Below are 14,412 nucleotides of genomic sequence, written 5' to 3'. Positions count from 1 at the left end.
GAACTCTCATTCCTGAGCCTCTGAGATCCCAGGTTCAATCCTTGGGCAGCACCATAAGCCAGAGCTGAGCAGTGTTTAAGAAAGATAGAAAGGAAAGGAGGCAAAGAGGGGCAGTGGGGAATGGAGGAAGGGAGGAAGAAAGGAAAGAAGGGAAGGAAAAACACAGAAAGAGAAAAAGAAAAATAGAAATGGTTGCTGTTTGAAGTCACTATGTTATAGCTAATTTGTATCATGACTAGAACTAATAGATATATTGTGGTCTGGGAGGTGGTACAGTGGTAAAGCTTTGGACTTTTTTTTAAAAAAAATATTTATTTATTTATTTCCTTTTTGTTGCCCTTGTTGTTTCCATTGTTGTTGTAGCCATTATTGTTGTTGATGTCGTCGTTGTTGGATAGGACAGAGAGAAATGGAGAGAGGAGGGGAAGACAGAGAGGGGGGAGAGAAAGACGGACACCTGCAGACATGCTTCACCGCTTGTGAAGCGACTCCCCTGCAGATGGGGAGCCGGGGGCTCGAACCGGGATCCTTGAGCCGGTCCCTGCGCTTTGCGCCACGTGCGCTTAACCTGCTGCGCTACTGCCTGACTCCCTAGCTTTGGACTCTTAAGCATGAGGTCCTGAGTTCGATCCCCGGCAGCACATGTGCCAGAGTGATGTCTGGTTCTTTCTCTCTCCTCCTATATAAATAAAATCTTTTAAAAAAAGGGGGTCGGGGGGGCTACAAAAAAAAAGGGGTGGGTGGAGGGTAGATAGCATAATGGTTATGCAAAGAGACTCTCATGCCTGAGACTCCAAAGTCCCAGGTTCAATCCCCTGTACCACCATAAGCCAGAGCTGAGCAGTGCTCTGGAAAAAAAAAAAAAAAAAGAACCAATAGATATAATCTATAGGGTGTACACCACCACTAAGAGTATTAGAATGTGATTTAGAATGTGAAATATGGGCTCCGGGTGATTGTGATGCACATGGAAATTCATAAGTTGTAGCAAATGTACCTGGTGGAGGGTGCTGATAATGGAAGAGTCTATGCATGTGTTGTGGCACAAGGTAGATGGAAACTTTCTGTACCACTCAGTTTTGTTATGATAGAAAATTGCTCCAAAAAGTATTGTTTGTTTTGTTTTTTGCCTCCAGGGTTATTGCTGGAGCTCTGTGCTGGCACTACAGATCCATTGCTCCTGGAGGGCTTTCCCCCCCGCCCCACCTTACTGGATAGGACAGAAAGAAACTGAGAGAGGCGGGAGGCAGGAGGTGGGCGGTAGCGCAGCGGGTTAAGCACATGTGGTGCAAAGCGCAAGGACTAGCAGAAGGATCCCAGTTCGAGCCCCCAGCTCCCCACCTGCAGGGGAGTCACTTCACAGGCGGTGAAGCAGGTCTACAAGTGTCTGTCTTTCTCTCCCCGTCTTCCCCTTCTCTCTCCATTTCTCTCTGTCCTAACAACGACGACATCAATAATAACAATTTAAAAAAGAAATTGAGAGAAGAGAGGAAATAGAGAGGGATAGAGAAAGAGAGCCATATGCAGACCTGCTTCACCCCTTATGAAGCGACCCCCCTACAGGTGGGGAGCCAGTGGCTCAAACCAAGCTTAGTATTATGTGCACTTAACCTGGACCCCAAGTTTTTTTTCTCTTTTCTTTTCCTTTCCTTCTTTCTCTCTTTTTTTCTTTCTTTTATTAGGTTCTAAGTAAAAAGAAATTTACTAGGTGAAAATAAGATAGATCCAACAGCAACTAAAAGTTCCTTTCCCTGGAAAAATGTGATCTAAAATTTGTTTTGTTCCATTTTTCAGCTTCTTACAACTAAGGTTATACAGGCTTACAACTTACAATTAAGGTTATAATAGACTCAGGATGTAGCGAGATGCCAAGATTGTTTAGACACTAAGGTTACTTTTGCACTAGACTCATAACAAGACATGTTCACTCAACGACTCTCACCAAGTCTCAGATTCTCAAATCACTCCCCTACTCCAATCTATGCATTTAAAAATCTAGGTATTAAAACAAACAAACAAACAAAAAAACAACAGTGGTCTGGGAAACAGTGCAAGTGGATAAAGCACTGGACTCTTAATCATGAGGTCCTGAGTTCAATCTCCAGCAGCACATGTACCAGAGTAATGACTGGTTCTTTCTCTCTTCCATCTATCTCATTAATAAATAAGTGAAATCTTTTTTTAAAAAATGACAAACATCATTTCATGAATTCTTCACTTCTTTTTTTAATTATTATTTATTTTCCCTTTTGTTGCCCTTGTTGTTTTATCGTTGTTGTAGTAGTTGTTGTTGTTGATGTTGTCAATGTTGGATAGGACGGAGAGAAATGGAGAGAGGAGGGGAAGACAGAGAGGGAGAGAGAAAGATAGACACCTGCAGACCTGCTTCACCGCCTGTGAAGCAACTCCCCTGCAGATGGGGAGCCAGGGCTCGAACCGGGACCCTCACGCCGATCCTTGTGCCTTGCACCATGTGTGCTTAACCCACTGTGCTACCACCTGACCCTCAAATTCTTCACTTCTAATGCTTTATCACAGTTCACAACATTATATAGGGTAGTCAGTTTCATTATTATTTTTTATCCCTTAAAATAGCTTTAACCAGCAGATCTACTAAATGTATCTTTAGAAGTATGTATTTTAGGCCCAATGAGTCAGCATAGCAGTAGCACACCAGACATGCATGTGTGAGACTCCAGAGATTCCAGGTTCAATGCCCAGCAACTACATAACAGCCCTGAACAGTGCTATAGTCTTTCTCTCTCTGCAAGGGGAGGAGAGGAGAGAGGGAAGGAGGGAAAAAGAGGGGAGGGCTTTATTCATTTTAGGTTCAGGAAATAGCTCAATTGGTAGAGCTTCAAACTTTTTAAAAAAATTATCTGTATTTATTTATTGGCTAGAGACAGTCAGAAATTGAGAGGGAAGGGGGAGAGAGAGAGGAAGAAAGAGAGACACCTGCAGCCCTGCTTCACCACTCGCAAAGCATTCCCCCTACAGGTGGGGACCAGGGGCTTGAACCTGGGTCCTTGCGCACTGTAACATGTATGCTCAACCAGGTGCGCCACCACCTGGCCCCAGCTTCAAACTTTGTGCCTAAGGGTCCCGGTTCAGTTCCCACAACTACTGTGTACTAGTGTTGCTCTGACTTGTGTCTCCTCTGCCTCACATGAAACTCTCGTTCATATGTAATATTAAAATTTTTAATTATCTTTATTTGTTGGCTGGAGACAGTCAGAAATCGAGATGGGAGGGAGAGACAGAGAGGAAGAGAGACACCTGCAGCACCGCTTCACCACTTTGCAAAGTTTTCCCCCTGCAGGGGGGGGAACTGGGAACTCAAACCTGGGACCTTGTGCATTGTAGCATGTACATACAACCAGGTGCACCACCACCCGGCCCCTCACATGTAATAAATATAATAATCTTTTTTTAAAAGCAAATTTAAAACTACATGCTTTAGCACTATCCAGTTTACTAAATGTTTATGTATTGAGGAAACACATAACATATTTGAATGTCTAGTATGGAAGTTAATCCATGCCAGCTTAACTATTTTCACTGAAAATGAACAAAAAGGTCTCCTACTTTATTTGACTGTAGTATTTATAGAATGGACTTACTAACAGAAATCCAAAATAATGCCTATGGGTGCCCTTACAATTAAAGACCAAAATTCGCATGCATCCAAACAAGTGAGCGGTTTTTTTTTTTTTTGTTGTTGTTTTACTCACCAGAAGTAATGTCCTTGAATTGCTGGATATATTCCATGGCCCCATGAATCTGACCCTGTTTGCACAGACAGAGAAGAACTTTCTTGTTCGAGCCACATTCGCTATAGATGTTCTGAGCTAAAGCCTGGCACTTGGCATTATTATAAGTATCCCGCTCCCCATAGTCACAAATCACATCTCCAACTTCCTCGGAAAGTGTCAGCCTACAACAAGCAGATCAATATAACACACATTTGAGAGTTTCTGCAGAGTGCATGAGAAGGAAGCCTACAGTTTTTATGTTTTCTGAAACAAGGAGACCACAAAGCAAAACTTGAACTGGGTGGAGTGTATTGCACCAAAGTTAAGGACTCTGGGGAAAGAGGGGAAGCGAGGAGGTGGAAAGGACCTTGGCATCTTGGTGCATGTGGATGGAAAGGGGCCTAAGCTGGAGGTGAGGGTGTTCTGCAGACACCTGTCACTGGGAGATGAGAAACTGTACCCACCTGTAAACGACTGTGCTATAAATTATTAACCCTCCAATGAAATCATAAAAAATTAATAATAAAAAATAAAACAAAAAAAAACTGAGTGAAAATCATCTAAAATAGGTAATAGAGGAGAAAGATAATGAAGGCTAGTTCATATGGAAGAATCTCAAAATAATGAGGAGTGAAAGAATTCAACCAAGAAGAGAAGAGTGGAGAGTACGTCATTCCATCTAATAAAATTCTAGAAAATGCAACTAGTCTGGGGGCCGGGTGGTGGTGCACCTGGTTAAGCACTCACATTACAGTGCACAAGGACCCAGGTTCAAGCCCCTGGCCCCCACCTGCAGGGCGGAAAGCTTCACGAGTGGTGAAGTAGGGCTGTGGGTGTCTCTCTGTCTCCCCCCCCAATTTCTGTCTCTATCTAATAAATGAATAAATAAATAAAAATTTAAAAAAGAAAGAAAATGCTGCTAGTCTGTAATGGCAGAAAGCTAGTGATTACCTGGAGATGGGGAGGAGGATGGAGAGGGCGGCAGGATGAGGGAGGAAAAGGCATTAAAAAGGGATATAAGGGAGTCCGTGGTAGCGTAGCGGGTTAAGCGCACATGGCACAAAGCACAAGGACCTACGTAAGAATCACCACATAAGAATTCCAGATCCCAGTTCCATCCCCCCCAATCCCCACCTGCAGGGGAGTCGCTTCACAGCAGTGAAGCAGGTCTGCAGGCATCTTTCTCTCCCCCTCTCTATTTTCCCCTCCTCTCTCGATTTCTCCTATCCAACAACGATGACAATAATAGTAGCTACAACAATAAAACAAGGGCAACAAAAGGGAATAAATAAATAAATATTTTTTAAAAGGGATATAAGCTCTAAGCTCAAAGGCTTTGTGAGAAGTGTAGTGGCTATTGTTAGAAAGGCACAGGACTTTGGTGGGAGTGTAACTATACCCCTATAACCTTATAAACTATTAATAAAGAAGCAATAAGAGCAAGAAAAAAAAAATCCCACATTCAGAGGAGAAACAATTACAGAAGTCAGATCTCCCACCTTCTGTAGCCCATGAAGACCTTTGGTCCATCCTCCCAGAGGGATAAAGAATAGGGAACTTCCAATGGAGAGGAGGGGATAAGGAACTCTGGTGGTGGGAACTGTATGAAGTGTACCCCTCTTATCTCACAATCTTGTCTATCAGTATCAAATAACTAATAATAAGAAAGATGAAAAATATGAAAACACAAAGCAAAACTTGGACTGGGTTTGGTGTACTGCATCAAAGTAAAAGACTCTGGGGTAGTAGGGAGGGTTCAGGTCCTAGAACAGAGGACCTAGAGGGGGTTGAATTGTTACGTGGAAAACGGAGAAACATTACACATGTACAAACTACTGTATTTTACTGTTGACTGTAAACCATTAATCCCCCAATTAAAAAAAAAACTTTAGTCATAAATTACATCATTGGACCTCTTAACAACAAAAAAAGAACAAGAAAAAATACAGACATACAAGGAAACACTTAAGGAACATACATGTTTATTGTCTTGTGATTTCATAAATATAAGCATGTGAAAACATGTCAAATTATACACATTAAATGCATGCACTTGGCTGTATATCAATGATACTTCCATAGTGTTACCTTTTAATGCAAGTTATACATTTTAACCATGTGCAACATATTGTATGTAAATGATTCAATAAAGTTGGAAAAGAAAAATTACATTCTAGGACCAACTGCAGTAACAGACGCTCATTAACCCTTCTGCTGTAAGCTTCCTCCAGAATTAAGATGATGGCATCCTAGAGAAGTTGGACTTGGATAGAGTGAACTAATGTGAGGATCAAACAGATTTGTGTTGTGTAAATGCCTAAGGTGACTGACATTTCACTGCCCCATCAATGTTACATTAATCTTTTTTTTTTTTTAGTCCCCAGAGCAATACTTAGCTCTGGCTTAGCATGGTGCAGACTGAACCTGGCTGGGACTTTGGAGCCTCAGGCAGGAAAGTCTTTTTGCATAATCATTAGCAAAACCAGTAACACCCGACCCCCCCTAATCCCACCAATCTCCTTACTAGGCTGGTATACCTTTCCCCAGCTATTCTGGGTGCCAGCTGCCAGCGGTGGACAGGCACCTTCCTTGGCTTCCTTGGCTTGTAAAAGCCACTCACCCACCTGTTCAGGTAGCCCACAACCCTTGACAGGTACAAGGCTGGCTCCTTGCCTCAACGGAAGGGTAGTTCTGCAGCACATAATATATCGCTAAACCATTCACCTATAATTAGGCCAAGACTAGATTTTGTAGGAAGTGATATCCTTGTTTAGCTCTTTGTCCTTTCCTGTTTCCTTTCACTCATTTCTTTATAGGTTCTTTTTTTAATTTCTTTATTGGGGAATCAATGTTTTACATTCAACAGTAAATACGATAGTTTGTACATGCATAACATTCCCCAGTTTCCCATATAACAATACAACCCCCACTAGGTCCTCTGTCATCTTTCTTGGACCTATATTCTCCCCACCCACCCACCCACCCCAGAGTCTTTTACTTTGGTGCACTAAGCCAATCCCAGTTCAAGTTCTCCTTGTGTTTTCTTTTCTGATCTTGTTTTTCAACTTCTGCCTGAAAGTGAGATCATCCCATATTCAGCCTTCTGCTTTTGACTTATTTCACTTAACATGAATTTTTCAAGGTCCATCCAAGATCAGCTGAAAACAGTGAATTCACCATTTTTTACAGCTGAGTAGTATTCCATTGCATATATATACCACAACTTGCTCAGCCACTCATCTGTTGTTGGACACCTGGGTTACTTCCAGGTTTTGGCTATTACAAATTGTGCTGCTAAGAACATATGTGTACACAGATCTTTTTGGATGGATGTGTTGGGTTCCTTAGGATATATCCCCAGGAGAGGAATTGCAGGATCATAGGGTAGGTCCATTTCTAGCTTTCTGAGAGTTCTCCAGACTGTTCTGCACAGAGGTTGGACCAATTTACATTCCCACCAGCAGTGCAGGAGGGTTTCTTTGACCTCACACCCTCTCCAGCATTTGCTGCTGTTACCTTTTCTGATGTAGGTCATTCTCACAGGAGTGAAGTGTTATCTCATTGTTGTCTTTATTTGCATTTCTCTGACAATCAGAGACTTGGAGCATTTTTTCATGTGTTTCTCGGCCTTTGGGATCTCTTCTGTGGTGAATATTCTGTCCATGTCCTCCCCCCATTTTTGGATGGGGTTATTTGTTGTCTTGTTGAGTTTCGCAAGCTCTTTATATATGTTGGTTATTAAACTCTTGTCTGATGTATGGCATGTAAAGATCTTCTCCCATTCTGTGAGGGGTCTCTTGGTAATTTGCGTAGTGGTTTCTTTTGCTGTGCAGAAGCTTTTTAATTTCATGTAGTCCCATAGGTTTATACTTGCCTTAGTCTTCTTTGTAATTGGATTCATTTCATTGAAGATGTCTTTAAAATTTATGTGGAAAAGAGTTCTGCTAATATTTTCCTCTAAGTATCTGATAGTTTTGTGGTCTAACATCCAAGTCCTTGATCCACTTGGAATTTACTTTTGTATTTGGTGAAATATAGTGGTTCAGTTTCATTCTTCTGCATGTTTCAGCCCATTGTTTCCAACACCATTTGTTGAAGAGACTCTGCTTTCCCCATGTAATAGTCTGGGCCCCTTTGTCAAAGATTAGATGTCCATAGGTATGTGGAGGTTTTCTTTTTTTAAGCCCCCACCTCCATCAGTCATGTGCACCTAAATTTGTCTCATACTAAAGTCTTTAGGGATCCCAACCTACAACACTTCCAATCTGCACTGAGAACCAGTTCCAAGATGCCACATTGGCCTGTTCTTGCTGATTTCTGTGTTATTCTAAATTCTACCTTGGAATTGGCGTACTGCACCAAAGTAAAAGACTCTGGGGTGGGTGGGTGGGTGGGTGGGGAGAATACAGATCCAAGAAGGATGACAGAGGACCTAGTATTGTTATATGGAAAACTGTGAAATGTTATGCATGTATAAACTATCATATCATGTTGAATGTAAAACATTAACTCCCCAATAAAGAAATAAAAAAAAAATTCTACCTTGGTCCATGCCCTTCTTCTCTAGGGTTTATCTACTACATATACTCATAGCCTGTCTGGAACCAGATTTTGGTCTAATTTCTTCCTAATACATGGTATTGATCAATCTTTTTCTTCCTTCCTTCCTTTCCTTTTTTTTTTTAGGGGGATATATTTCTTTATTCTCCTTGATAGGACAGTGAGAAATTGAGAGGGAAGGGGGAGATAGAATGAATGGGAGATAACATAGGATGCTGGTTAGTGTCTCCAGCTCCCCACCTGCAGAGGAGTTGCTTCACAGTGAAGCAGTGAAGCAGGTCTGCAGGTGTCTATCTTTCTCTCCCCCTCTGTCTTCCCCTCTTCTCTCCATTTCTCTCTGTCCTATCCAACAATGACAGCATTAATAACAACAATAATAACTACAACAACAATAAAAAAAAAACAACAAGGGCAACAAAAGGGAAAATAAATAAATTTTTAAAAAAAATTTTAAAGAAGAATGGGAGAGAGACACAGAGAGACACCTGCAGACCTACTTTACCACTAGTAAAGTTTTCCCACCTGCAGGTGGGGGGCCAGGGGCTCCAACCAGGCTCCTCATCTATTGTAATATGTGCGCAGGTGAGCCACCACCAGGCCCCAATCCTTTTCTGTTCTTACTCATTAATTTCCTCTACCACTAAGTGGTCATGAATACTCTTGTGAACTGCAGTAAGACCCTCCCCCCAATACACACCCCAGTAATCCATAGATGCTTAGTAAATACTTTCTGCAGATTAACTGCAATAGTTTCCTGAAATAAACACTCAAATTACATATAAAAACTTTTAAAATTGAGAGCACAACTTTACTAACCAAGTAACTGAAAATCTCAACTTTTCCTTACTTTTGCTGGGTGACCCAGTGAATAACTAGATCTAAACGCTTCTCAGATAGCCCACATTTGATTCCTTCCAGGGTTAATTCTGCATCAATAGGATGTTTAAAAGCATGACTTGTGCTAAAGACAGCTTCGAAAAATAAAAGCAGTGGAAAGGGCTTTCCTCTGATTTTTCCAACATCTACAGGAAAAAGAAAAGTTTTTGAGTCAAATACTTTTGTTTATTTTTTCTTAATATTCTTTTCATATTTTTATTTTTTGGAAAGTTTAATCTAAAATTATCTATTAGTAATTTCTTTCTGTCTTTTTCTTTCTTTTCTTTGTTTTTTGTTTTGTTTTTTGTTTTTAGGGTTATCACTGGGAATTTATGCCTGCACTACATATCTACTGCTCCTGGTGGCCACTGTTTCCATTTTATAGGATATAGGAACAGAGAGAAACTGATACGGGAGGGGAAGATAGAGAGCTGGAGAGCAAGACAGACACCTGCAGACTTGTTTCCACCACTTATGAAGCGACCCCCTTGCAGGTGGATTTTTATTCCTCTTGAATAGATAGCTGGGAATGTAAATGTTGAGTTATATGTTAACACTATATATAATTACTCTGAGAAACTGTCAAATATTTGCCAACACTTACATTCCCACCAGCAATGTTTGAGGATTACAGTTTTGGGGCCAAATGTTATACAGTATTAATGGACACTATTAAACCTTGATAGTGAGAACATCGCTACTCTGTTTCTGTATACTTGAAATATTTCATAACTTAAGAACTCTGGTATATCTCAGGAAATTGAGTAAGTGACAAAACAAGACATTCTTTAGTCCTCCATTTCAAAAGTATTGGGTAGTCAGAAAAGTTATGACATATGTTTACACAGAAAAAAATATAGCATGACTTTCCAACAACCCAGCATTTTCAAAATTTGTTGTGGCCTGGCAGGTATCAAAGCTGGTAAAACATCTACCTTCTTTATTATTATTATTATTATTTTAAAATTTTATTTATTTTCCTTTTTTGTTGCCCTTGTTGTTTTTTATTGTTGTTATTGATGCCGTCGTTGTTAGATAGGACAGAGAGAAATGGAGAGGGGAGGGGAAGACAGAGGAGGAGAGAAAGAGAGACACCTGCAGACCTGTTTCACTGCTTGTAAAGCAACTCCCCTGCAGGTGGGGAGCTGAGGGCTCGAAACATCTACCTTCTATGCATAAGGTCATGAGTTCAATTCCTAGCATCATGTGTGCCAGAGTACAGCTCTAGTGTTCCCTCCTCCCCCTCCCTTCTTCCTTCTATCTTTCCCATCTTTCTCAGAAATAAATCTTTAAGAGTATAATCTATCAACAAGGGCAACAAAAGGGAATAAATAAATAAATATTAAAAAGAGTATAATCTACATACATATAAGAGACTCAGAGATAAATACTTACCCTTAAATTTATTCATTGTTCCAGTGTTTCGAAGAATTCCTTTAGGACTGTTGGCTGCAAAGTAAGCTGCTTTTTCATAATCACCATGTGAGATTAATTCATTTATCCTAAAGCCATTGCATTTCATTATGCATAATGTTAAAAAAAGAAAAGTTATTAGAAATGTCTAATACAAACTAAATTATAGTGGTGTAATAATATAGAGAAACTAAAAGCACGGCTAGGTGGTGGCACACCTGGTTGGGCACACATGTTACACTGAGCAAGGACTTGGGTTTGAGAACCTGGGCCCTACCTGCAGGGAGAAAGCTTTGTGAGTGGTGAAGCTGTGTTGCAGGTGTCTCTCTGTCTCTCTCCCTTTCTGTCAGCCCCTTCTCTCTCGATTTCTGGTTGTCTTTATCCAATAAATAAATATACTATTTTTAAATAAAAAATAGATAAACAAAAAGCAATTTTAGTAAACTATAACTACACGCATCCCATCTGTAAGATTTTTCTTTCATTTAGTTCCCTAATTTTTTTTTTGTAGCCTCAGAATATAATTCTCACCTGTCACCTGACTTTGAACCAGACCCAAACAGGAAGCCAGAAAAGGAAAGCAAAAACTTAAAGTGAATTTACAATGAGATTTATTTATTTATTTATTTATTTTCCCCCTTATCTCCAGATAAGACAAGGGTGCTGGAGAAAGAAGGGCAATCTGCTTGGTTGCTCAGCTAAGGGGATATACTAATTGACCACAAAGGTCTTTCAAGGTGGAGATCAAAAGGTTTCCTTGGTATTCTGAGGCCATTGTTATTCTTCTGGACATCAAATAACTAGTTAAATGTTAGATTAAAACAATTAGAAACAAACAAGCCTCTACTCATCCCTGTGGCAAACTGTCTTCAAATCAACCCTTCACAATTAATAAGAGTATAGCAAAAACAATCAGAAGAGTAAGAATATGATTTATACAGCCCTGCAAATGAACAAACCCCTAGAGGGGAAAATCATTAAAGTAATATCAAGTGATATAAATTTAAAGCAAATGGTTTTTTTTTACTTTTTAAAAAATATTTATTTATTCCTTTTTGTTGCCCTTGTTGTTTTATTGTTGTTGTTATTGATGTTGTTGTTATTGATGTTGTTGTTGTTGGGTAGGACAGAGAGAAATGGAGAGAGGAGGGGAAGACAGAGAGAGGGAGAGAAAGACAGACACCTGCAGACCTGCTTCACCACCTGTGAAGGGACTCCCCTGCAGGTGGGGAGCCGGGGGCTCGAACTGGGATCCTTACACCAGTCCTTGTGCTTTGCGCCAAGTGCGCTTAACCTGCTGAGCTACAGCCCGACTCCCGCAAATGATTTTTTTAATGAGAGAAAGAGCTCTGCCATTTATGATATTCTTTTTTAAAAAATATTTATTTGTGGTCTGGGAGGTGGCGCAGTGATAAAGCTTTGGACTCTTAAACATGAGGTCCTGAGTTCGATCCCCAGCAGCACATGTGCCAGAGTGATGTGTGGTTCTTTCTCTCTCCTCCTATCTTTCTCATTAATAAGTAAATAAAATCTAAAAAAAAAAAAAAAAGAGATGCAAAACTTAACATTTATTTAAAAAATATTTATTCCCTTTCGTTGCCCTTGTTGTTTTATTGTTGTAGTTATTATTGATGTCATTGTTTTTGGATAGGACAGAGAAATATAGAGAGAAGAGGGAAAGATTGAGAGGGGGAGAGAAAGAGAGACACCTGTAGACCTGCTTCACCGCTTGTGAAGTGACTCCCTGCAGCTGGGGACCCCAGGGGGCTCGAACCAGGATCATTATGCAGGTCCTTGCACTTTGCCACCTGCACTTAACCCGCTGTGCTACAGCCTGACTCCCTGCCATTTATGATATTCTATTGTTTCTGTCTCTCCCAGGGTCACAATATGCCCTACCAAATCCCAGGCCCAAAACATATAGAATTTAGCCTCACACAGCTAATGATGGAGGATTTAAAAGTGATCAATATGGGAGCCAGGAAGTGGCACAGCGGGTTAAGTGCACATGGCAGAAAGTGCACGACTGGCACCAGGATCCTGGTTCCCCACCTCCAGGGGGTTCGCTTCACAAGCGGTGAAGCAGGTCTGCAGGTGTCTGTCTTTCTCTCCCCTTCTGTCTTCCCCTCCTCTCTCGATTTCTCTCTGTCCTATCTGATAACAATGACAGCAATAGAACACCAATAATAACAACAACAATGATATACAACAAAGTCAAAAAGAAAAATAAATAAATAAATAAATAAAAATTTAAAAATTAAAAAAAAACTGATCAATACAAGGAAGTAACACAAACAGCTTGTGTCTTGTGACACAAACAGCTGAAAATGATTTTGGCAAGGTCAGGTATAGGTGTGCCTGGTTGAGTGCACGTTACCCTGCATGAAGCAGAGCTGCAGGTGTCTCTCTGTTTCTCTCCCTCGTCCTCTCAATTTCTAGATGTCTCTATCAAATAAATAAAGATAATAAAAATAAATAAACATTATTAAAAAATAATTTGGGCGTATAAGACTAATAATACTGGGGGCCGGGTGGTAGCGCAGCAAGTTATGTGGTGTAAGGATCCCGGTTAGAGGCCCCAGTGGGGCAGGTCTGTAGGTATCTATTTTTCTCTCACCCTCTCTGTATTCCCTTCCTCTCTTGATTTCTCTCTGTCCTATACAACAACAGCAACAACAACAATAATAACAGTAATAACAGCAACAAGGATAATAAAAATGGGAAAAAAACAGCCTCAGGAACAGTGGATTCGTAGTGCAGGCACCTAGTCTCAGTGATAACCCTGGAGACCAAAAAAAAAAAAAAAAAGACTAGGAATACTACATGTTTATTATATACTGGCCTCACAGCCTATGAGTTAAGGAATAAAAAAATAAAGTATTGCAATTGTGGAAGCTGGTAGAACACTGGACTTGCATGTCTGAGTTTCTAGGCTCTATTCCTGGCACCACATGGATCAGAGCAGTACTCTGGTTTGGCTCTCTCTGTCTCATGTGAAACACTCTCTCACATATAATAAACAAAATAAATCTTTAAAAATAAAAAAAAATTATTACAGCTCAGGAGGTTCTGAAGTGGCTAGACAGCCTTGTATGTACAAGGTCCTGTGTTTGATCTTTAGCACTGCATATGCCAGAGCGATGCTCAAAATACATAAATAAATAAAACCAGGGCGAGGACATAACATAATGATTATGTAAACAGCTCTCATGCCTGAGGTTCCAAGGTTCCAGGTCAATCCGCTGTACCACCATAAGACAGAGCTGAGCAGTGCACTGGTAAAAAATAAATAAGTAAATAAATAAATAAATAATAAAAAATATATAAATACATGAATAAATCTTTTTTATTGATTTAATAATGATTGAAGAGAGGTACAATTCCACAGAATTCCCACCACCAGAGTTCTGTATCTCATCCCCTCTATTGGAATTTTTCCTATTCTTTATCCCTCTGGGAGCATGGACCCAGGATCAAGTACAAAATCTTAAGACTCTACTTTATACTTTGCATAATAACTTGATAAATATCAGGGAGAAATGTGTCTCAATATGTTACAGGCTAGAAGAAATTAGGGGACAGAAAGGGACAAAGCTGGCTAAAATAATCTGACTCAAGATATTTTCAAAAACATTTTATAATATCATGTAAAGAGGGAATGAAAGAAAAACTATATATATATATATATATATATATATATATATATATATATATACATACATATGATCACCACTACAATTCCCCAATACCTTCTGAGAAATCTCCTAGACCGGAAGTTTTTTTTAAATCCTAACTTATTTTTTAATTTTCC

General features: G+C 40.0%; 1 protein-coding gene across 4 annotated transcripts in view; it reads right to left on the bottom strand.

The window, feature by feature from the left end:
• The window catches only part of CLHC1 (clathrin heavy chain linker domain containing 1), a 60,406-nt gene that overhangs the window by 7,080 nt on the left and 38,914 nt on the right, over positions 1-14,412 (bottom strand). For all 4 annotated transcript variants that reach the window (XM_060187632.1, XM_060187630.1, XM_060187631.1 and 1 more), the window contains 3 exons: positions 10,584-10,690; positions 9,160-9,334; positions 3,732-3,934 (listed from right to left, as the gene is read on the bottom strand). In XM_060187632.1, the coding sequence (XP_060043615.1) occupies positions 3,732-3,934; positions 9,160-9,334; positions 10,584-10,690 (485 nt within the window). The remainder of the gene's footprint in view (positions 1-3,731; positions 3,935-9,159; positions 9,335-10,583; positions 10,691-14,412) is intronic.

The sequence above is a fragment of the Erinaceus europaeus genome, chromosome 3 (genome assembly GCF_950295315.1).
Source record: "Erinaceus europaeus chromosome 3, mEriEur2.1, whole genome shotgun sequence".
Lineage (NCBI taxonomy): Eukaryota > Metazoa > Chordata > Mammalia > Eulipotyphla > Erinaceidae > Erinaceus > Erinaceus europaeus.
This window is presented reverse-complemented; position numbering and strand designations above follow the sequence as displayed.